Source organism: Nicotiana tabacum, chromosome 17 (assembly GCF_000715075.1).
Source record: "Nicotiana tabacum cultivar K326 chromosome 17, ASM71507v2, whole genome shotgun sequence".
NCBI lineage: Eukaryota > Viridiplantae > Streptophyta > Magnoliopsida > Solanales > Solanaceae > Nicotiana > Nicotiana tabacum.
In genome coordinates, this window is record NC_134096.1 from 100,994,659 (window position 1) to 101,016,137 (window position 21,479).

Below are 21,479 nucleotides of genomic sequence, written 5' to 3' on the forward strand. Positions count from 1 at the left end.
TGAGAAGTTGGAAGGAGTAGTTCGGAAAATGAACAGCCAGCTTGGTATTATTAAGGAGGATGGTCTATGGATGCCTATTGATCCTGAGACTCAGAAAACCCTTGGGTACTGCTTCATCGCGTATAATACTTCTCAGGTATTCCATTTTTTTCTACTGAGCTGAGTAAGGAGAAGACATATGGATACAAGTTAGATAGGTCCCATATATTTGCTGTCAACATGTTTGATGACATTGAGAAATTCCTGAAAGTTCCCGATGAGTGGGCTCCACAAAAATACACTGCATGCCATCTTAAACAGCTATTTCAACTGCACATGAACTGTTTATGCAGCAAGCATGCGAATGTCCACTGACTCAAGAAAATGTTTATAATAGTTTAGGAAATTAAGTTGTGGTTACAACCAAAGCTTACATTGCAGTGGTACCCGTGGGCATTTTTCACAGAATAGAGGTTGGGTTTGATTCTCATGGTCTTTTTTCCTCTGCTCCCCTTCCCTTTTCCCTGGTAAATAGAATTTCCTTTTTCAAAAGAAGTTGGCCTAGTTATTATTACTGTATTATTTTTTAGTTACTGGTAGTTATTGTTTGCATAATTGAACCAGATAGTGTCATAATAGGGTGGTCGTCGGGGAGAAAATAGCTGAAGTTTTTTTTTTTCCCTTCCAAAATAGATCCTTTCTGTCGAGGAATGTTGTGATAAAGCTATGGCGGTGTTTTTGGTTTCTGCTTCCAGTGATTTTACTTCAGAAGCTAAATTTCGATTGCACTTCAGCGGTAATAAACCAATTTGTGAAGCATACCTTACAGTCAAGAGTTCTATAACAACCATTTTATAATAACATTCCGCTATTAACAGCTAAGTGTTTTTTTGTTATAATAACCTTTTTATCTGTAACAAATCATTTTAAGAATACACTCTTTATAAAATTATCCCTCCATAACAACTTTGCTCAAATATTAATTGAATTTATTATTTCACTTATGTTAATTGTCATTTATTTTCATAATAAAGAAAGCAATACTTATGCTTTGTTGTCATAAACATATATTTTGAATCTTCAATACAGTACACAAATTTTGAGAAAGAAAATTACATCAATATATACTTGTTAATAATATATTAGCTTTCTTAAGTTTTTATTTAGTAAAATATGCTTATCTTTTGAGGTTTTAAATCTAAGTAATTTTTTTATATATTTTACTATAAGTTTTTAAAAAAATAAAAACTAATTCTTTGGATAATTATTGTTTTTAATAACTAAATAATATTTAAATTTCAAACTCTGTTATAAAGAGATCTGATTATATCAACGGGGCCTCTCTTGCTTCCATTTTTCTACCTAAGTGCAAAATGCTAAGTGTGAAACGTCTTACCTTGACCTTTCTAAACATGTTGGACGACACCCCTATAAATCAATTCGAGAATTCTCATTACATCTAATAATACCATTTTTACCTCATTGGCTAAATGCAATAAAGAGATTGATTTTATGGTTAGTCCTTTATTTATTTTGTGAACAAAAATGCTCGTTGGATTATAACAACATAATGCAGCGAAATTGAAGGTGCAAATTAAAATTGGCTATATTTACCAATGTCTGCCATTTGGGTTACTGACGAGAGGTGCCCCCGTGTAAAAACCTTCTAGCAATTTACCAGCATTGAAATGGCAATCTGATACATCATATACAGACATTCGTGAAATGAAGTTTAACCTTGAACAATTTCATTTCACCCAGGAAATTTTACTATTATTTACACAAGAGTGAATGGCTGGGTCTTGGTCTCGCATAGCATTAATATTTACATTTGCATTAGAATACAAAAATGCAAACCCTAAGAGGACTGGATTTTGCAATAATTTACAATATAGCAAAACTGGGGGGGTTTTGGGTGGTGGTGGTTGGTGGTTGGGAGGGGGGGGGGGGATCTTCACCGTCATCTCAGGTTGGAGCATCTCTTCAATTCCGGCTTATGAGCAATATCCTTCTTGGAGACGGTCAAAATGCCACCTTGCTCTTCCACCTTTTCTATGAGAAGTTTTAGCAGAGGCACGTTTGATAGTGTAATGCATGAACCTACCATTATCAACTTCTTCTGTTCAATCAAAAGAGAAGTACATTATTCCATATAATCTGAGGAACTTCACAAAGTTTCAAATAGAGCAAAATTTTCAGTCAAAATGTCTCGAGGAACAGTATCTAAACCTTAGCACGTGTAAGAGCCACGTTAATCCTGTGCCAGTCTCCAAGCAATGAAGAAACATAGTTTCTTGGATTTTCACTTGACCTTACAAAGGATAGCAGAATGCAATCTTTATCCCTTCCCTGCAAAGAGTAGATTACATTAGAACAATTAGGGAAAGTACCGATCTCTTAGTCCTTTCTACCTAAGAAATCAAGTTATTTGATGTAACTGCAAGACCACCATGAGCCACAGAAAATGATTCTAAAAGCAAGAAATCGTGTAGATTGGATCATTCATGAATTGCCAAACAACCTTCTTGGGGCTAATAGCTGGCACAAATAATCTTAAACGGTTGAGGATAGATGACGAACAACTGGACAAGGACTTGGGGATTTTTTCTAGGCAAAGTCAGGTGAACATAAGTGTCTCTGAAGTAGCAATGTGAGATGCGAGGGATTACTCTTCTTGTTCTGGGCTAGGGTATTGAGAAGTTTTAGGCTTCTTGAACTTCTGTTTCAGAAACGGAAAGCCAACCATTTTTCTGCTCTCTACTTCCAGCTGGCATTCAGGACCCTATAGTTCAAAACCGTACTAGGTCGCCTATGTGTAGTTGACAATTACAAATGTGTCATGAATAACCATAGACAGATATGTTTCTAGTAAGGATTGTCTAGTGATTTCCTTTACCCTTCTGCTACCCTGCCATAAAGCATCTGTCTTTTTTAATGAGTAAGAAAAGTTGCAAATTTAAGATGTTTTTCAAGAATGTAATTACATCAACATATATATTACCTGGTATTTATCAATGGTATGTATCTCCACTGATGTGGAAACAGATTGCCGGATAAGATCTACCTGAGAGTTGTAGGGTGTAATGATGCCTATATCTTCCTCCAATATACCTCTGCTCAACAACCTACGCACGATCTGTAGGCCAAAATCATTATACAGAAATTACAGCTTAATATATTTCTTGTGATCCGATGCTAATGGTCATTAATATTCATGGAAGAAGCAAGAGGCATCATACCTCAGCAATGATATTTGCTTCCATTGGGTTATTTACGGCTTTACGGTCATTTGTTTCAAATGCAAGCAACAAATCTAGTTTGGAAAAATAGATAAGGCAACAGCTTAGGACAAGAACGTTTAAACTGCATTTACAAGCCTGCATAATTTGATTTGAGATAGGAATTTGCCTGACCTGTGTTTATAAAGACGACAGGTCTGTCTGGATTCATAGCCTGTCAAGACAGATCATACGTTATTTCACAGAATAAGACGACAAGCAGTAGGGGTATTAACCCTCACAATTCATACAACATATTTTTCTGGAAGGAATATAATTGCTTAAGATGAGATCATCCTTGTCAGATAATGATCACACCATGTCACTGCACTAAATCTCTCCCTTGTAAAATTTCTCCTACTGTTTTCCTACCTTTCCATCACGGCCTTTGTATACAAAGTTGAACTCCTCCTTGTCAGTTATGTACAACTTTGTATGAATCATCATTATGGTAAGAATCATCCTTTCTAAGGACCTTTAAGATTGTGCGATGAGAAACTTTGGACAGCGGGTAGCCAAATTTCACTTTTTAAAACACAAGAGATCAACCAACAATTCGGTCTCATTAATACAAGGGTAGTGAAGAACATGTGTTTAGGCTATTCTGTTTTCTCCTCAGTAGTCTAAACCTATTAGATCAACCAATAAAAAATCTCAGAATTAACAAGTAGTAGAGCTTCAGTTAGAAACTGGATCTTTCTATTTTCTCGAGGGTCCAGACAGAAAAGAATGGACAGGCAAAAAATGACTCATATTGTGTCTAGTTACCAGACGGAAACACTAAAAACTAAAAAGTGCACTAGGTTTTACATGACACCTCTTTAATTTGAGTGCATATACCTAAATAAGTACATCGAAAAAGTATATATAAATGAAAGCGTAAATCACTCTAAGATGAGAGAGCATCACTGTGGTTATGACATGAAAATATTAGCAGACTTGCTCCTTGAGAAGCAAGTAGAAAGTGCAGATTTGAGTGGAATTGTTTTGCTGGAATTAACTTTGCAGAATGAACCAGCAGCTCAAACGCTTAACTTATATACAGGAAAGAACTTATGAGTGCTCAAAGAATGAACAAGTTTCACCAGGTGTATTTTCCATCCAGGCATCAATCTCTTTATAGAAGGTGCAGGCCTCTATAGTTTGGAATATATAGAATAAAGTAATATCATACTAGGAAGCGGCATCTATTTTCCATCCTAAGATCATTCTTTCTAGCTGAGGCGGGCCTCTTATGTTTGTAATCACTGACTATTACCTCCTTCATCCACGCAGGTCCAGATGGCAATGTTGTGTACTTGATTTTGGCATTTTCTACTTGAGAAGAACCACATCGCAATCTGTTACCATATATCAAGGCATTTGATAATGCCATTATGGCTGCACACATGCGGTACTGCAAGTTGTAGCATAGTAGTGGCAACTATATTAACCCAAACGAACTTCAGAGGTGGAAAGAAACATCTTATTGAAATTTGAAGATACCTGGCTTTGCAAAGCACAAATTGCTTGGGGATGAGCTTCTGAGAGTCTGCAGAACAGGCTTACTGCCATTCCATTTTCTCTAGCCTCTGCACTCTAATATGGAAACAGTTCGAAGTTTTGGTATCACAAGTAACAATCATTGGAGCTCAACGCAGAGAGAATCAAGATTACCTGGACGAGTGGTGGTAATTGATAATGATCCCCAACTAGAACAAATTTTGATGCAAATGTCAATGGTCCCAATGATACCTGGATTGTAGATCTAATATTGTCATTTGTTTTTCAAGGACTTGTCATCTGGTGACAAATGTAGTTCATAAAAATAACTAGCTCTAAGAACATAGAAACGGAAAAGCAAAAGAGATTGTTTTGGGGGTAAGGAATTTAAGGCTGCACGACAAAAGCCTATTATTTAAGTGGCTTTGGAGATATAATGATGAAAGCAATAGGTTATGGAAACAACTCATAGATGTCAAATATGGCAGGAAGGATTTTTGGACTCCTCGTGCAGTCCAATCCTTTTCCAAAGGGGGACTTTGGAGCACTATCAGTAGTCTATGGAATGAGTGTAGTCAGTTTGTAAAGTTGAAGCTGGGGAATGGTAAAAATATCCAATTCTGGAATGATGTATGGATGGGGAATGAAAGTCTCAAATCAAATTTCCAGTTTTATATCGCTGCTCCTCTGACAAGAATGGGAAGGTAGCAGGCGTTTATTCAAGTAATGGCTGGCAGTTGATCTTCAGGAGGGGCCTTAATGACTGGGTAGTAGATTAATTCGCTTAGTTAATGCAATTTCTAGACAGTGTCAGTTTGGAGGGCAATAGGAGAGATTCAATGATTTGGGCAGCAAGTAATGATGGGAAATTCATAGTTAGCAGAGGTTATACTCTTTTACAGAAGCAACAAGGGAGGTATGAATCTGATTGGCCATGGAAAGCAATATGGAAATCAAAAGCTCCTGCTAAAGGAGCATGTTTTGGGTGGGTGGCAACAAAGGAAGCTTGTTTAAGTCAGGATAAAATACAGAAGAGAGAAACTATTTTAATTAATAGATGCTATATGTGTGAAGAAGAATTAGAAACAGTAAATCATCTCCTCATTCATTGCAAAGTGGCAAGACAGTGTTGGGAGCTATTCCTTGGTTTGTATGGTATCAAATGGGTTATGCCACAAAATGTAAAAAGTCTGCTGGAGACATGGCAACATCAACAAGTGGCAAGAAGTCAGCAGGCAGTGTGGAGAACAATCCCCCTATGTGTCTTATGGACAACATGGGTGGAGAGAAACAGAGTTTGCTTTGAAGGGATAAGACAGCATGTATCCAGGATTAAAAATAGACGTCTTTTGAATTTGATTTTTAGGTGTAAACGGAGTGTTATTGAAAATCTAGAACAATACATAGATTTCTTAGAGGAGATAGTTGATTTGTAGGAGTAGTTGATAAGTATTATGGCAGTTTTTGGTCTGGTGTAATTGTACCATCTTGGTACCTTCATTAATAAAAATTTACCTTATCAAAAAAATAAAAAGATTGTTAATTGAGATATATAGGACAGTTGCAATCAGCAATAGCAACTTTGACAAGTTTAACCTCATTCACGAGATCTATTGACCAAAATGTTCAAATGCACTACAACACAAATTATAGAAACGTACCGGCAACGTAGTTTGTCCGGCTTCATCCATGATACACACATCAAATCTCTTGTTTGAAAGCAATGGGCTAGTTATCCCCAAACACGTAACAGCAACAACTTTGCTTTGATCTATCCTTTGCTTTATCTCTTCAAGACCATGAGCGTCCATCACTGTAGGAGAAAGTCCAGCAGTAAATTAGTATTCTGTGGGCCAATCAGGAAGCAAACTCTTTGACAAAGTTACCAGAAACCAACTTGATAAGCAATTCTCTCGAACTTCCTCGTGTACAACCTCATATCTTCCAATGCGAATAAAATCTATACCCTGCAACAGTATATATGTTAGTCCCAATGTCCACTGAAGTGGTAATGCAGTAGGATATGCATGTAAATGTAAAAGCACTACATTACTTGTGCCTTGTGGTTCGCAGTCAGCAGAAGCATACCAGAGAATGAAAGCACTAGGAAAAATAAATGATACTCCGTAATATGTAGGTGAAGCATGTCGAGAAATCATTCTCAGCAGGACATTTCAAAAAACCATGCCCTTAGAGGAAGAGGAAAAGAGAGATTTTCCTCGATAACGCTTACATGCATGTCAGTCAATCAGCTTCATTTTACTTGCAGAGCCACTGCGTATAGTTGAATATCTAAATGGATAAAAAGAAGGATCTTTAACTTGATACATTTATACACGAAGAGGTAATTGAGTTATTTTTTTACCTTAGAAATCAGCAGGCTCTTGATTTGATCTAAATGTATGTGAGGATAAGTGTTATAAGGGCAGAATTTTGGTTTACAGCCATGAAGCTAATAGATTATATTTGTTTGCCCCTTCGCCTAAGCCCCACTAACATATATCCGAATATTTTGTCTACTAATTCATCAACAGCTTAACAGCGCTATCTAAAACTTTTCATGGTGAGACCAAGTTATACATGATCTACAATATGGGGGAATCAACTTCAAAGTAAATGACTTGTTTATCAATTTGGACTCAAGATATCCTGTGTTTAGAATTACTGATAGGCATTTGTTAGTTTTCCCTGAAAATGCTTCAAGTTACAAAACAGTTTAAACTTTAAAGGTTGTTATTAATTATATATTTTAAAAATATAGGTTTAGGGTTTAGGGTTTATATTTAACAGTTGAATGCCTAAGTTTGAGTTGTACTTACTACAGGATTGCACTGAGTTAAGCTGAACAGCTATAATCTATTCCCTTATCCATTAAATAGCAAGAAATTCGCATTTTAAATGTCTTCTTTTATTAAATTAAAAGTCAATGAATCATACGTCACACCTTACAAGTAGTGAAGTAGAGCACCTTGGTTCGTAATTGACCAACGGAATGTGAGGAAAAAAACGAGGAATTTCGCATCTAAAAGGGTCTTCCAGCCCTTTCTAAAGGGATGTCCAATTCCTTGATGGCTCCTTCAACCCGTTACTCCATGCGAGAACACATACTTCCAGCAGAGCTTCAAATGAGAGGTGGAGATCCTCCTTAACGCCCATTCACTGACCACATTGCATATGCATCAAATTCTCACAAGTGGAGGAAGGGATTTCAATGGATGCGACAATTTGGTGATTCAAAAAGGATTTTATTCGATGGAGTCACCACCAAGCAGCTTTATGCTAGAATTTATTTCAGGAGATTGGAGGTAGTAAAATGTGAGGTGTATGCTTCTAAATGATCGAACGATAAAGAGGAAATAATGATGTAATACTAATACCAGTAGAAGCAGCTAGGGAGTGTAGTTGCCATAGTAGGCCCTTCTTAAATCAACCAGTTTCATCTAATGCTACACATCAACTCCTATGCCTACCTTGCACCAAATATAGATTTCTTCAGTTTGCTAAATCTAGCTTTCCCAAGACTATTTAACAAGAATTTTATACTATGTTGACACCAGTTCTACAGCTTATACCTTCTAAATTTTTGAGATACAGCAACAACAAAAACAACGACCCAGTAAAATCCCACTAGTGAGGTCTGGGGAGGGTAGTGTGTACGCAGACGTTACCCCTACCCGAGGGGGTAGAGAGGCTGTTTCCGAAAGACCCTCGGCTCAAGAAGACGAAAAGAGACAAAGCATCAAGGATGGAGATGACCTGAGCCTTCAGTTTGAGAAGCAGATTATCAACAGCTGAGTTTGTATAGGAGGTAAGCAAAATGGATGAACCTCTCATCAACAGCGCCTTCACAGCATAGACCATAGCGGATGTTTTGCCTGTCCCTGGCATTCCTAGTATCAGCGCATAATCCTTTGCCGTAAGTATCTGCATTATTGACAATTATATATGATGCTGTTCTGATAATTCACAATACAATTCTGACAGTTTGATATGGTTGAGGGTTCTGACAACTCGAATGATGTAAGTTTTGCTTTGTATCTGGTTTATCCAATTAAGATTCTGATAATTCACAATACTTTTGATTTGCAAGTGCAGATATAAATCCAATTACAGAGAGTTTCTATAACTCTTCACCTTAAGTATGGCTCGGCGCTGATCGTCATTCAAGTTTTTCTCTGACCAAATGTATGAGATGGCAGGGTCTTGACTAAATTGGCATCCACTATCAAACCTAGGCACCTGCAGAAATTCACAGGTAAGATTTTCTTCTCATTCATTAAAGAGGGCTGTGGCTGAGGAGCTGCAAATCAAATGAGCATTCACCTCCAGATCAACTATCATCTTCCTCAGATGAGAACTCTGCTCATTTTGCAGAAATAGTTGTATGAGGTTGAATCTTCAAAATCAAAGCAGGAGTAAATTACGCTTGGACAAATACATGTACTTCAGATGGAGATAATAACACATGAAAAAATTTGAATACCTCATAATTGCAAATGAACCCATAAATTCATCTTTATGAATTCGCCACAACTGCTGATGAAGATCTTGTGCCTGTGAAGTCCGGCTGCTACCTGGAAGCCTTAAGCGTTTGGAAAGAGATACCTGAATTATGAAAGCAAATATTACAAGTTGAAATCTGCGCATGCCTTTTCCTTTTACACATTATTGGACCCAAAATCAAAAGGAGTACCCAGGGAATTTTATATTCCAAACTTGTTAATTAGTGCCAGAATTATCATAAAGGATTATGACAAATCCACAAATATTTTATTTTTTAAATCAAAGACATACAAGGGAATGTAGCCTGGCTCACTTCAGAATGAGTGACAATGGACCTCTACTACTTGAAAACAATACTATGATAAGATAGACAGGTTAGGCCGTAAGGAAATCTTGTATAGATATAGATATATTAACAAAAGAATGCTTTAGCCCTAACGAAATACAGTAAGCTAAACACTAGTATGCTTTAGTTGTAATTATTTCTTAAGACGAACACTGGTTTAGAAGACTTCTGTGTTTGGACTTCTTTAACTTTTCATTTTGGAAAATGCTTTCCAGGTCCTGAAGTAGTTTTTCTTTTGAAAGTGGGATAAAAAGGAAGAGCCGTGTGAAGCTTTAGTTTTGTTAATGGTCAGGGCTCTAACTTTTTTGTTCTGTTTTGTCTCAACAATCAAACTATTTCATTCTTAATCATCTCCCTGTATAGTCTGGAGCTACCTTATTTATTAAAGAAACTTTTCAGTTGTTGAAAGGGACCAAAGTGAGATCTAACAGCATTAACGAAGATGATTGGCAGATGAGAAATATATAAGTTTCCTATTTTTCATTGGAACAAATGAGATTATTTGAAAAGTTCAGGCTGCTCCACCTAAGGAGAATGAAAAGAAGGAACTGAAAATAAGTTATATCTGTGCATTCTAGGCTATTTGCAGCAATGACAAACATTATAAAGTAATAACTCCTTGCATTGAAGAATTAATACCAAATAAAGATCAAATACTCACCGAGATGCGAGAGCAACTCATATCTACAACAACTCCAGTAGCTATTAGTATACCACCAGGTTCAGTGCTCAATACCTGAATAGTTTAAAATTTATATTGTCATACCGTCAATTGATCATGACCATGAATAGAACCAAACATATAACGCTTATAAGACAGCACTTTCAATTCAAACGATCACAACTCATACACTACTGTGAGCTGAAAGTGCAGGAACGAAACAAAAAATTCAGCTAATTAGAGGCTCAACAAAACTAGAAATTACTCTATTTGCAGGCAACTTATACAAACATAAGCCATGGCCCCAACTAAATAAAAAATTACCCCATTTTTTTCAGAAAATAATTGACTATTATTCTGTTTTTTTGTTATTGAATAGTGAGAACTCCCTTTCCTCTATGAGCTTGATGAAGTCCGCCGAGGGTTTGACGCTAGTAGAGAATTACTAAAATTGTGGGATGATCCCAGAGCCACCAAGGCATTTGCTCCCGGATAGAGAGGAACGAATAAGAGGATTCCTGTAGCTGACCACAACTAATTCAGGATCAAGGCATAGTTGATTCATTGAATTCTAAGAAGCTTCATTACTTCACCAAAATAACTAATTGAACCATTAGTTCAAGCCATCCGATTAATATATTTCACAGGGACAGGAACCTGCAGTTTGCTATAGATGCATATAACTGCTCTGTCTCGCTACTTTTCCCTTGGGAGGCAAACAGATGATGTTACAACTATGGACAAGTAATTCTTTGCTTCAGCTGCTTGCTGTGAAAATAGAACATTCAGGAGTGCAAAAAGAATATGGGAAAGAAGAATACCACATAATCCCCATTCCTAAGTGAGGATTCAAACTTTTTCATGGGAAAATTATAACTATTAAGAGCATCTCCATCCTGTTGATGAGTGCCCAAGGAAGTCCAATCTCGATGTACAAAGTGATAAGTAAATTGATTTCCTTTGCAAAAGTTTGTTGGTGTGGTTCGTTCTGATGTATCAAGGACAAGAGAAGATAAGTAAGAAGCGTAAAAGTCATTCTTTGAACTTTGTGAACACCAAATTTCTTTCTTTACAACCTGAAAAAACAAATTAACAAGTAAAGAGATATTCAATTGCCATGAAGTGATTTCTACATTTACAGTCGACAATGTATTGTACCTCAACTTCTTTAGCCTCCAAGTCAATCAACTGATCCCATTTTTGAAGAAAATTAGTATGTGCAATTGTTAGATGGCTAACAAGTGAATCAAACACACCGCCCAAACCGCTACCTTCTGTGGTGCCACCATATGCCTATGAAAATTTTCAGGATCCAGTAGTATAAGTTTTTACTTTCAACAAAGTCCCAATAATATTGAATATTGATGTTACCCATAATATGATGTATAAGCACAACTAAGATGAGAATAAGTATTCGGGCATACACCAAGAAAAGATGACTGATTTTCATGTCAACATTGATTAGGCTAATATGGAAAACATGCATGTTGATTTATCATCGCCATTATTCTACCCATTTTGTTGATTAGCATGATTCAAGGAGACTTGATTTAGGAGTGTTGATTAGCATGATTTCAGGAGATTTGATTATATTTAAGAGAACTGATTTTATTTGATTTTATTTGATAGCTGGATTGATTGTATAGATTTATTTTATTTCCTTAATTAGCATTAGGAGCTTTGTATAAATTCCCTTACTCATGGGATGTAAACACACACAGAAATACAAGAAGCCTTTTCTTCTTCTCAAAATCTACAGTAACAAAAAAGGAAGCAATTGCTGCTCGATTTCAAGTATGTTCCTTTAGTCCTTTCCATATTGCACACTGCAAAATGCTGACTCCTCATCATTAAGCAAATTGATTAGTATTCAGAAAAGCCGTTAGATTGCCTTGATTACATGTCTAGCTTCTTAGGCGCGCACCAAGTTTTGGCACCTTTGTCAAGAAAAATAAGACCCGACATAATTAGAATTCTAACACATTATAAATGCAATCTTTTGCCTCAATTCAGGTTCCAAATAAGTACTAGTTGTAGCATAAATGTCAAAGTTTACAGTCATTTGATATTTTTCAGGAATCAGGCTTAGTACTAATATTCCAAACATGGCATTTGAGGCAATAACTTTCTCTTGATTGTTAATTACCCCTTCTTCTATCAGCAAGCACCTATGTTACTGTAACCACATGGCAGGTTTTACTAGGAGAAGAGAACTACAGTGCGTGTAAGCATATTACCTCTGTATATTTATTTTGATGAAGATACCTCTGTATATTTATCACATGCACATTCGCCAACCAAAGGATTTAGTTACCGACTTCAACAACTAAGCTCCCTTCCTTTCTTCTATAGATGGTTTATCATCTGAGTTTCTCAGAATCTCGATCATTTTGAAAGGAGAACATTTTCTTAGCATGGAGCATAGCTAAAGATGCGAAAATGTTTTAGGATTGAAAACTGAGTAAACATGGAAGCCCCTTTAACCAATTATTTTGAAAATCTATATACGTAAAAGAGCACAATGGATGCTTGTCACTATGAAGACCCTGAGAACTTCTCAAATTACCTTATGATAAACAGTACAGACATTGAGGTGTCGACAGCCTCTGCACATATTTGGACTCTGCATCAAAAGAAAGAAGTCACCAGAATAATAAGTTAATAATATCTAGAAGATTTTGTTAAATGAGTTCCTCTTGGTCAGGTAATAAGCTAATTCAGTTTTCTGATCCCTTTTATGGTTTTACTTATAATTAAGGCGATAAATGATTGTGGCCTGGGATAGTGGTGGAAGATGACAACCATGCTTAGGTCTCTACAGGAAGAATTAGTATTCAATACTAATTGAAGGTGTATTCGGAATGAACTACACTTAGCAGGCAAAACATTCACCTCTATGAAGACAACTAAACCAAGGGGAGGGGGAGGATATATTTCAGTAGAGATTTTTATGTGGTACCAGAGAGAACAGGTTACAGAATACAATTAAGAGCCTTTTAACCTTAACAATTTCTATAAACTTACAGGACTGTGCACAAAGAGAATATGATAAAAGGCACAAGAAAATGCGGGCCCTGAATGCTTAGCGGACAACACGCCATTATGTGGAAACTGATCAGCCACATATTCAATGACTAGACAGTACTAATGCAAAATATTCAGTTCTCACAAACACTATCTGTATTTAATCCAAGTATAACAGGATGAGACGGAGATACCTTACCTGTAACATTGGTGGCAGTTGTTGAGTTATAGTGGTCTTGAGAAGATCATTTGCAAGTTCATTACGGCGCATTATTAGGCCAACCAAGTCAGATCTTCGAACAGTAATTCCCTTGAAAAATGAAGTGTAATTTAGAAGGTTGCAAAGAAAAGCAATCTTTATAATTCTTACAGATGCTAGTTTTCACCTACTTATCAAAATCAAATGCTTGATTTTACCTGCGTATGATCTGTGTGCAGATAATACAGGAGACCATGTCCAATATGCTGCGAGTATCTAATTAAGAGAAAAATAGATGGCAATGAGATGAATCTATGAAGAACTAAAGGAAAATCTACATGGCAGTACAGCACATGCCCACAGTAGGTGAATAATTATGCAAATAGGCAGGGTTCGGTGCACCTTTCTGACATTAGAAGGGTATACAGCATCACTTGAGCATTATGTTCCATAGCTGTCTGCAGAATGTAAAGCCAACGATAGCCTAGAGGTTAGGTGCCTAGCAAGAACGTGTAAAGTGGAAAATTATCATCACTTCACAACTAAGTGGTACTATTTGGCAAATGCTCAAAAAAACTTGCCAGTCCATTTGTTGCCTTCCCAGTTTTAAATTCGAGAGGCATAATCATCTCATTATGTTTACTGGTGTTGAATTTTACATTTACTCGCAAGGATGCATCAATCATGCCTTTCAACCCATATTTTGGGGCCCATGCCATTTCTTCAATATCAAGTACCTATATTTAAGGACATCCAAAATGAAAAGAATATAAACTCAGGGAGGATAGACAGACTGGACAGGGTGAACCATGTTATATGCATTTTCAAAACAATTACAGGTGAATATATGTTCTTGACATGTAAGTAATGTTTGTCCTTTGTTTTCCAGAAAAGAAGGGTTTGTCATGTAGATAATGCTACAAAGCACCAGTAGTTTTGCATCATGTTGCAGTTTATTCTCCTTTAAGACAAATAATGTCCTTCAGAAAAAACTGCTCAATATCCAGTCAAAACTAATAAATCAGGCATAATCTTGGTTAAAGAAAGCAAACCCAAGTGCATATAGCTAACTGAACTGAAGCACAAATCCTGTAAACCACCTGGGGAATGTAATATTAGTTAAATGTTAGATTAACATGTTCCATTGGTTGCTCATTACTAGACATACTCTAACAATCTCGCTACCATAAACTTTACAAACACAATTTATATCTGATGTCCCATAACTCATCAATTAATAATGAACCTTTTCTTTTTAAAAAATCTTAACGTTATACTTTAGGAGGACTGTGTGGAAAGCTTGTCGATTATTTCTTAGTTCGTCACAAATCATAAATACAAAAAGACACTAATGTTAGAGATAAATGTGTTACATTGGAATGAACCATTCCTAATGATCATCCTGATGTGGTTAATGCTTTGTATATCAGAAATATTTGCAACATATGCTTCTGAGAACTAATAAAATTCGTATTACCAAGAAAGATAGGAGGTTCCTTACTTCACATACTTTAATCTTCTTAACTCCGTCTTCACTTCCAAAATCAATACTTGGGCCTTCTGAAACCTAGCATAATTTAAGCTCATAAATATGTTAGTTAAACAAGGAGAGAAATTATATCAATGTGGGAACAAATGTGAGAATGGGCACAAATTATAATCAAGATGTACTGAGAATCAAACACAAAGAACTAGCCACCAACGAAGTAGAAAATAGTGATGGACATGGCAAAAGGACAAGTGTTGCCTATGTTACATGGATCCTTCCAAAAAAAAACACCAAAGTCGATCCAAATTGATAAGGGCATGGGTGTGAGATATCACCGCACTTGGTTAATTCACCTAGACTGCATTGGCTACAACTATGGCCGAGAAGCATAGGTTGGCTATGTTTTTGGTTTCAAATTTTGGGTTTTACATAAGTATTCAGATAAAGTATTCTGAAAAATTGTAATTGTATATGATATACGCATGGAATAAAAGCTTAGATATTTAAAGCAATTTATTTGTATGTGTTTTTGTCGGATGATCTTTCAAATGAATTAGTCATATAAATATATATGTTATACTATACATTTATTAGTGGTATCTCAGCACTTGTACCTGACCACCTTTCCTAATTCCCCAATCCTAAGATTTAGGTGATGACATATCATCCTTCTAGATCCGCACCCATGCAACCACACCTGTATCCATCTATCACACATTTTGGTTGACGTGACTAAGAGGACTAGCCTATGTACAAAGAATTTGGAACATAGTACTTTGGAGATGGCTCTAACTATGCTTTCTTTAGGTACCGTATCCTTTTTATTTTTCAATTGTCTCATTTGGGTTTTACAAGTGTTAGCACAAAAATTGTAAACAATCCATAAACCATCACCTTTCTGGAAAAAAATATGGCATGTTCTTGATAGGGCTGCATGCTTTGTTGAACAAAGTAGCCTAATTTAATCTAAGTCTAACAAGGAGTTGACACCATTCTAAAGTTTCAAAATCACAACCCCACCTTTCCAGCTTAGTTACTAATAGCCTCAAGATAGTGTTTAACAACAAATGTAGCCATTTACCTCTGAATATTGGAAGGAACGTATCCAATTCAGCAGTTTTGGAATTGCCTCAATCAATGTCTTGTGAGTATCATTTTCATCAACTGCAATTACCACAAGTTTGAGAAGTTTCAGCATTGAAAGGAATGGACAGTTTAAGTGCTTTACTGTAGACTTGTCGTTGAGAATCATCTTTCCAGGACTTCTAAGAAAGCATGTTTCCAGATGCCAACGTAATAATTACGACTTCACAAAGTAGCACTTGGGAGAAACTTATGTTCCTCACCTCCACATGCATATAGGCTCTCAAGACTTTTCTGGAGCACTATCCTTGCATAATCCTCCAAGAATTCTTGTGTAGGGGACTCTCTGATCAGCCCAGCCTGGCAAAAACGTCAGTCACTTTCAATGGCATAGTTTATAGTACATGCATAGCAGTGAAAATTTAAACTATGATAGGAAATGTGCCTATGGCCATAGAAAGCAAGAAATTTTCATTCATAAAACCTGAAACATCTGATGCAATAATGTACCAATCAATGCTGCAGCTGAATACTCGCCAGATTTTAACCTCTCATCCAGCACAGCTCGCCTTGAGCAACTGAAACTGGAAGCAACCTAACAGAGTACTCAACGTTCAAGAACAATGGAGAAAGAAGAATCATCAACTGATGGAAGCAAGACTTTGCAGAAGCTGGAACAGTGAAAGACAACATGTTGAGTAATCGAAACAAGCAACTGAAAAATAATTGCACAAACATACCCTTGTTCCAGAGACTAAAACATCTGGATGAACAATGAGAAAATTCTTCTCGCGGTTTATTTCACATTTTCCTTCGCTGTCAAACTCACCAATGACATGAATAGTATCTCCTGGTGCAACAACACTATAGCACCTGGAAAGCAAGTAAGTTCCTCATCATAATTGTCTGTCAACAATTAGAATTACAAAGCTTAAGAAGAGACGATCTCTGGTCTCTTCCACAGAAGGTTCATACAGATGATGGACTATAGTTTCCCACAAGTGGAAGGTATTTTGATAAAATGAAGCAATGCAGAAAAGCGGCTGGGACTAAAACATTGTCTGCTTTAGAATTTAGGATAAAGATGCCTTTGTAAACTCAAATGCAAAGACAAGAAAGACATAGAAGCTACCTCAACATCAAAAGACATATGATGCAAGAAGAAGGGGGACAAAACTAGTGTTTGAAAGGTCATCCGAGTAGCAGTGTCACTGTAATCTCTGTTTGTTTAGTTCACATGATAATCTCTTTGGGTCCATGACAGATCTAAAGAAGCAGATATTAGATATAAGTTACACAATGCACATTGAGATTGCTGTTCTGCATGACTAAATATCATCACAACTGAACTGTCGGTTGGGAAGATGATGTAAGAGTAGAAAAAGTATTTGTGTTCGAGTAACAAGTCATTGTAAACAGGAAAGTCCATCGCCCATGTTGTCTACATTCTACTATAACAGAAATAGAGGAAATTATTCAAGAGTATTGGTCCTCTTGAATGAAATAGCTTGATTGTGAATCTGTGTTTTTAAGTATATTCAGCAGATTGATAATAGATGAAATAACAGAGATTCAACTCATTACCACTCATCCCTCAAATGCAAAACCCGCTCTTCTCCACTTTGTTCATTCAGTATACGCAAAACCTGAAAGTCATCGTCAGGTGTCCGTACATCACTTGGGTTAGTGAGAAGTGAGAACTCAGAAAGGTTTTAACAAGGGGCTTTGGCACAAACCTTGAAGGAATACTGCTGTCCAGATGTTTCAACTTGTCCATGCTTCTCAGAAACCTGTAGTAACATATGTTTTGAAGTACATCGATCCATAATTCACATAACGGATATAATTAAATAAGAGAAGTTTCAATGTACCTCCAATACAAGAAAATAGATAGTTGACTCTTTCCTTTGGTCACGTGCACAAAAACTTTCTGCCGATTTCTGCAAAATGGCAGCTGGCTTAGCTGGTTCATCATGACTACGGGATGCAACTTTCTCCTCACATTTTGGTTCAACATTAATGACATCTTCTAGCACAATGGCAGCTGGCTCTTCATGACTATGGGATGCAACTTTCTCCTCATATTTTGGTACAACAGAAATTACATCTTCTAGTACAATGGAAGCTGGCTTAGCTGGTTCATCATGACTATGGGCAACTTTCTCTTTAGATTTTGGTTCAACCGAAATTACATCTTCTACTTGGTCTAAAAGCTCAATCAATGCCTGAAACAGGATATAAAACCTATAAAGCACGGGGACTGTCGAAGTACGACTAATTACATTTTCTGCACAAATGGGGTCAGAAATGACTAACAGCAAATAATTACATTAGCTGAAAATGCCAGAGCAGTCAAAGACCTTTTTGTGTTGCCTTGAACCAAGCTGATCAGAGAATTCATTATTATTGACCACATTGGCAGGCTGCATTAATTGCCAGAAATCATCAGAAACATTTCTACACAAAACGTGACAGATGTTTACTAGGATGACGATGCAGATACTACCTTATCGCTGCCGTATGTCAAAGATGGTGGAGTCTGAAAAGGACTCTGACTGTTAGTTACTTCAGCTTTGCTCTGGCAGCTTAAGTTTCCATTGGTTTCCCACAGATCCATTACATGATCGGTGTTTCTGTTTCTCAAGCTAGCCCTATTTGAGCTTACTAATGATTTATCAAGCGCCTTCAGTGGAGGTGAACAAAGCCGCTTCTCAAACTTTCTTTCTGTCCCGGGAGACGTCTGTAGTAATCATTAGTCTTATAGTATTACAATGATCTATAACAAAACATGGCACAGCATAATTGTACATTATGTTTATGTACCTTTTTCAGCGAACATTCTTGAATACTTAAGGAGTTGAAGCGTGATGAATCCGCCAACACTTTTACCATCTCTGGTAGTTGTTTGGACACGGCATGAAGTCGTTCATTCACTGGAGATATTCTCCATGATACTTCATCACCTCCATCATCCTGGCTTTGCTTGATCAGCTAACAAACAACAGCACATATAATAGATCATATGCAACTGGCAAGCAAACTTCTACAACTTTTGAATCCGTTAGATTTAATTCTTTTTCATGCTTTCTTAACCATGAATGCAACAGTCTAAGCATTTAAAAGTATAGACTAAAAGGTGTGTCAAGTTTATTAAACGACTGATAGATTCAAAATCCTCCTTACAAGATAGAAGAGTTTGCTGGGGTCAAAGAAGACCACCAACATGTCTTCAAAATTCTAAAAGCGGGACAGCCATGCAATGTCTATACAAAGTTTAGACAGGTCTCTGAGGTTAGGACCCCAAACTCCCAGCTCTCCAGTAAGAGATTGGCAACCTCGACCAAAAACAACTCTTATAAGCAAAAGTGTCCCAACAACAGCCTAAGTCCTGTAGCACTGAGCAGGGAGAGAATACTTCTCTTAGTTTATCTTCTACTCTCTAATTGTCAGGATTAGTACCAAGTCTTTAACTTTCCTGGTTCTTAAGTGTCCTAATTTTACGTGAATGGTGTACCATCTACTAGAAATTCTTCCTGCTACTTTCTCCCCATAATGGACTCAGATTAGACTTGCTACTGTTTTGGCTTGACTAAGCTTCCTAGTCTAGGAATAACCTAGCGGACATAATGTCAGCCTTACCAGCTTCAACATAAGTAGCACAAGAATTTGCCTTCTATGAATATCGCATACTATTGACAAATGCTACTTTAACTTCAGTGACACAGAGAACTGCGTTGCTTAAAAGTCTTTTGTGTGATGTTACATCAATGAGTTTACTCAGTAATTTCCCCCTACCCTTGCCCCGATCCGTCATAGCACGATTTCTTGTAGAATGAGCCTAAAAAGTTGCAATTTTGTAATTAATACGTAAGCAAGAAGACCCTTCATTCATATACACGCGTTGAAAATTAGCTCCATCCAAGTAAATTTCACCGAGCAACTAACAATTGATGCGCCTCAATCCCAAACAAGTTGGTGTTGGCTATATGAATCTATCACTGATGATGTTACTCGCCAATAAAAAGGTAAATAAATAAACAACAACAATAACTAGAAACAAACCATCAGAAAATAAAGATAATTACCATTCCTGGAGAAAACTTTAAGCGCTTCACAGACACGGACTTGCATAACTCAGGCGTTATTTCTGCTTGATTTTTCTCCTTCCCTGAACCTGCAGTTACCAGATTCTCCGTAGGTGTACTCTGAGACGGACCACCCGAGTCATTCATTTTCAAAGTAACTCTTTTTTCCTTGTTTTTACCATCCCCAACTCCCCTATCCTTAAATCTCTCTGTTACATCAATATGATCCGATTTATTTACATTTTTATAACCTTTATCTCGAGACACCGCACTATCCTTGTCACACTTTTTCAAATTCAATCCATCATTTCTAGAAGTTTCTGGTACTGAGACACTGGAATTTTCTTGAGGGATTTGAAATGAGTTGGAATTGGAGTTGTGGGGAACGAGGAGGGGTTTGGATTTCTGAGAGAGGACATTTTGGGTGTGGCGTTCAAAGAAATGCTGGATCCCGAATTTGGACGGCTGAGATTGCTGCTGATGCTGAAGGTTCTGGCTTTGATTGCTTGATTTCTTCGTTGATCCTGAACTTGTTCTTTTCTTTGGAGCCATTTTATGTTTCGATTGAGCTTAGTTGTGCTATTACAGAATACAGATGACACTAACTAGGGTTTTAGGTCATCGGAGAAGATTGAAGAAAGAGGGCAAAAATGTTGGGAACTGAGAGAGGGATTTTCCCGCCAAAAGAGAAGGGGCACGGTTTGGAGGGAGTGAATTTGGACCCTAGGATCTGATTACAAGTTGGACTGAGAGGGAATTTTTTAAAGGATAGAATGGGGTAAAATCAGAAATAACCAGATTTAGAATTGGTACTTAAAAATAGGCACAGTTTCAAAAGTAATCAAAATTTAACTACTTTTCATATAAAAATAAAATCTATATCTATATTATATTAAAAGCACGAATGCCCTTAACAAAATATCGTTCGTCTTTTTTACCGTTTACAAATAGAGTTTACATCATATAAAATAGTAATTTAGTTTGTTTTCCTAATATGTATGAATACTCATTTAATTATTTTTCTAATATGTAGGAATACTCATTTAATTATTTTTCTAATATTTAGGACTACAAATCAACTAAATTTTATATATTACATTCTTCCTTCTTTGGATTACGTAGAAAAAATTAATATTTAAAACTTCAAAAATATTAACATTTTATTTTATATAAATTTTTACACTTAAATTATATATAAATGAAAAGAAAAGGAAATAATTAAAAATACTAACCAAATAGGACGTAACCACTTGGTATTTAAAAGTTTATCCCTTTGGACAAATACCGAGAATTCAATCCAAAAAAAAAGGACGCACGACGTTCTTGGAAGATGACGGAGTAACTTTTTTT

The 21,479-nt window shown here is 36.6% G+C and overlaps 1 protein-coding gene across 6 annotated transcripts; it reads right to left on the reverse strand.

The window, feature by feature from the left end:
• Positions 1-1,705: 1,705 nt before the first annotated feature.
• Positions 1,706-20,858, reverse strand: LOC107821610 (DNA replication ATP-dependent helicase/nuclease JHS1). 6 transcript variants are annotated; one of them, XM_075234746.1, is made up of 34 exons: positions 20,130-20,858; positions 18,868-19,035; positions 18,551-18,784; positions 18,405-18,467; positions 17,916-18,269; positions 17,781-17,834; positions 17,629-17,690; positions 16,785-16,917; positions 16,529-16,639; positions 16,308-16,404; positions 16,043-16,125; positions 14,983-15,039; positions 14,054-14,209; positions 13,875-13,930; positions 13,691-13,748; positions 13,473-13,583; positions 12,816-12,872; positions 11,408-11,542; positions 11,071-11,325; positions 10,250-10,324; positions 9,223-9,344; positions 9,063-9,135; positions 8,874-8,978; positions 8,496-8,663; positions 6,637-6,706; positions 6,401-6,552; positions 4,914-4,991; positions 4,743-4,835; positions 4,516-4,653; positions 3,393-3,432; positions 3,219-3,292; positions 2,981-3,115; positions 2,209-2,328; positions 1,706-2,098 (listed from the first exon to the last, which is right to left on the reverse strand). In XM_075234746.1, exons 1-34 carry the CDS (start codon positions 20,679-20,681, stop codon positions 1,940-1,942), a joined length of 4,398 nt encoding a protein of 1,465 aa, XP_075090847.1. In that variant the 5' UTR covers positions 20,682-20,858; the 3' UTR covers positions 1,706-1,939. The 6 variants fall into 6 exon arrangements, 5 of the variants coding, with proteins under 5 accessions (XP_075090847.1, XP_075090846.1, XP_075090848.1 ...); XM_075234745.1 differs by having other exon boundaries at positions 14,974-15,039; XM_075234747.1 differs by lacking the exon at positions 14,054-14,209 and having other exon boundaries at positions 14,974-15,039.
• Between the last annotated feature and the right edge of the window lie 621 nt (positions 20,859-21,479).

What these genes read in the sequence shown, in the direction of transcription:
- LOC107821610 (XM_075234745.1), bottom strand. Translation starts at nt 20,681, where the DNA reads ATGGCTCCAAAGAAAAGAACAAGTTCAGGATCAACGAAGAAATCAAGC. An exon ending in TTTTAGTCTCTGGAACAAGG is followed by an intron (nt 16,640 to 16,784) that starts GTATGTTTGTGC and finishes GTACTCTGTTAG; the next exon opens with GTTGCTTCCAGTTTCAGTTG. An exon ending in TGTCGTCTTTATAAACACAG is followed by an intron (nt 3,293 to 3,392) that starts GTCAGGCAAATT and finishes TTTCCAAACTAG; the next exon opens with ATTTGTTGCTTGCATTTGAA.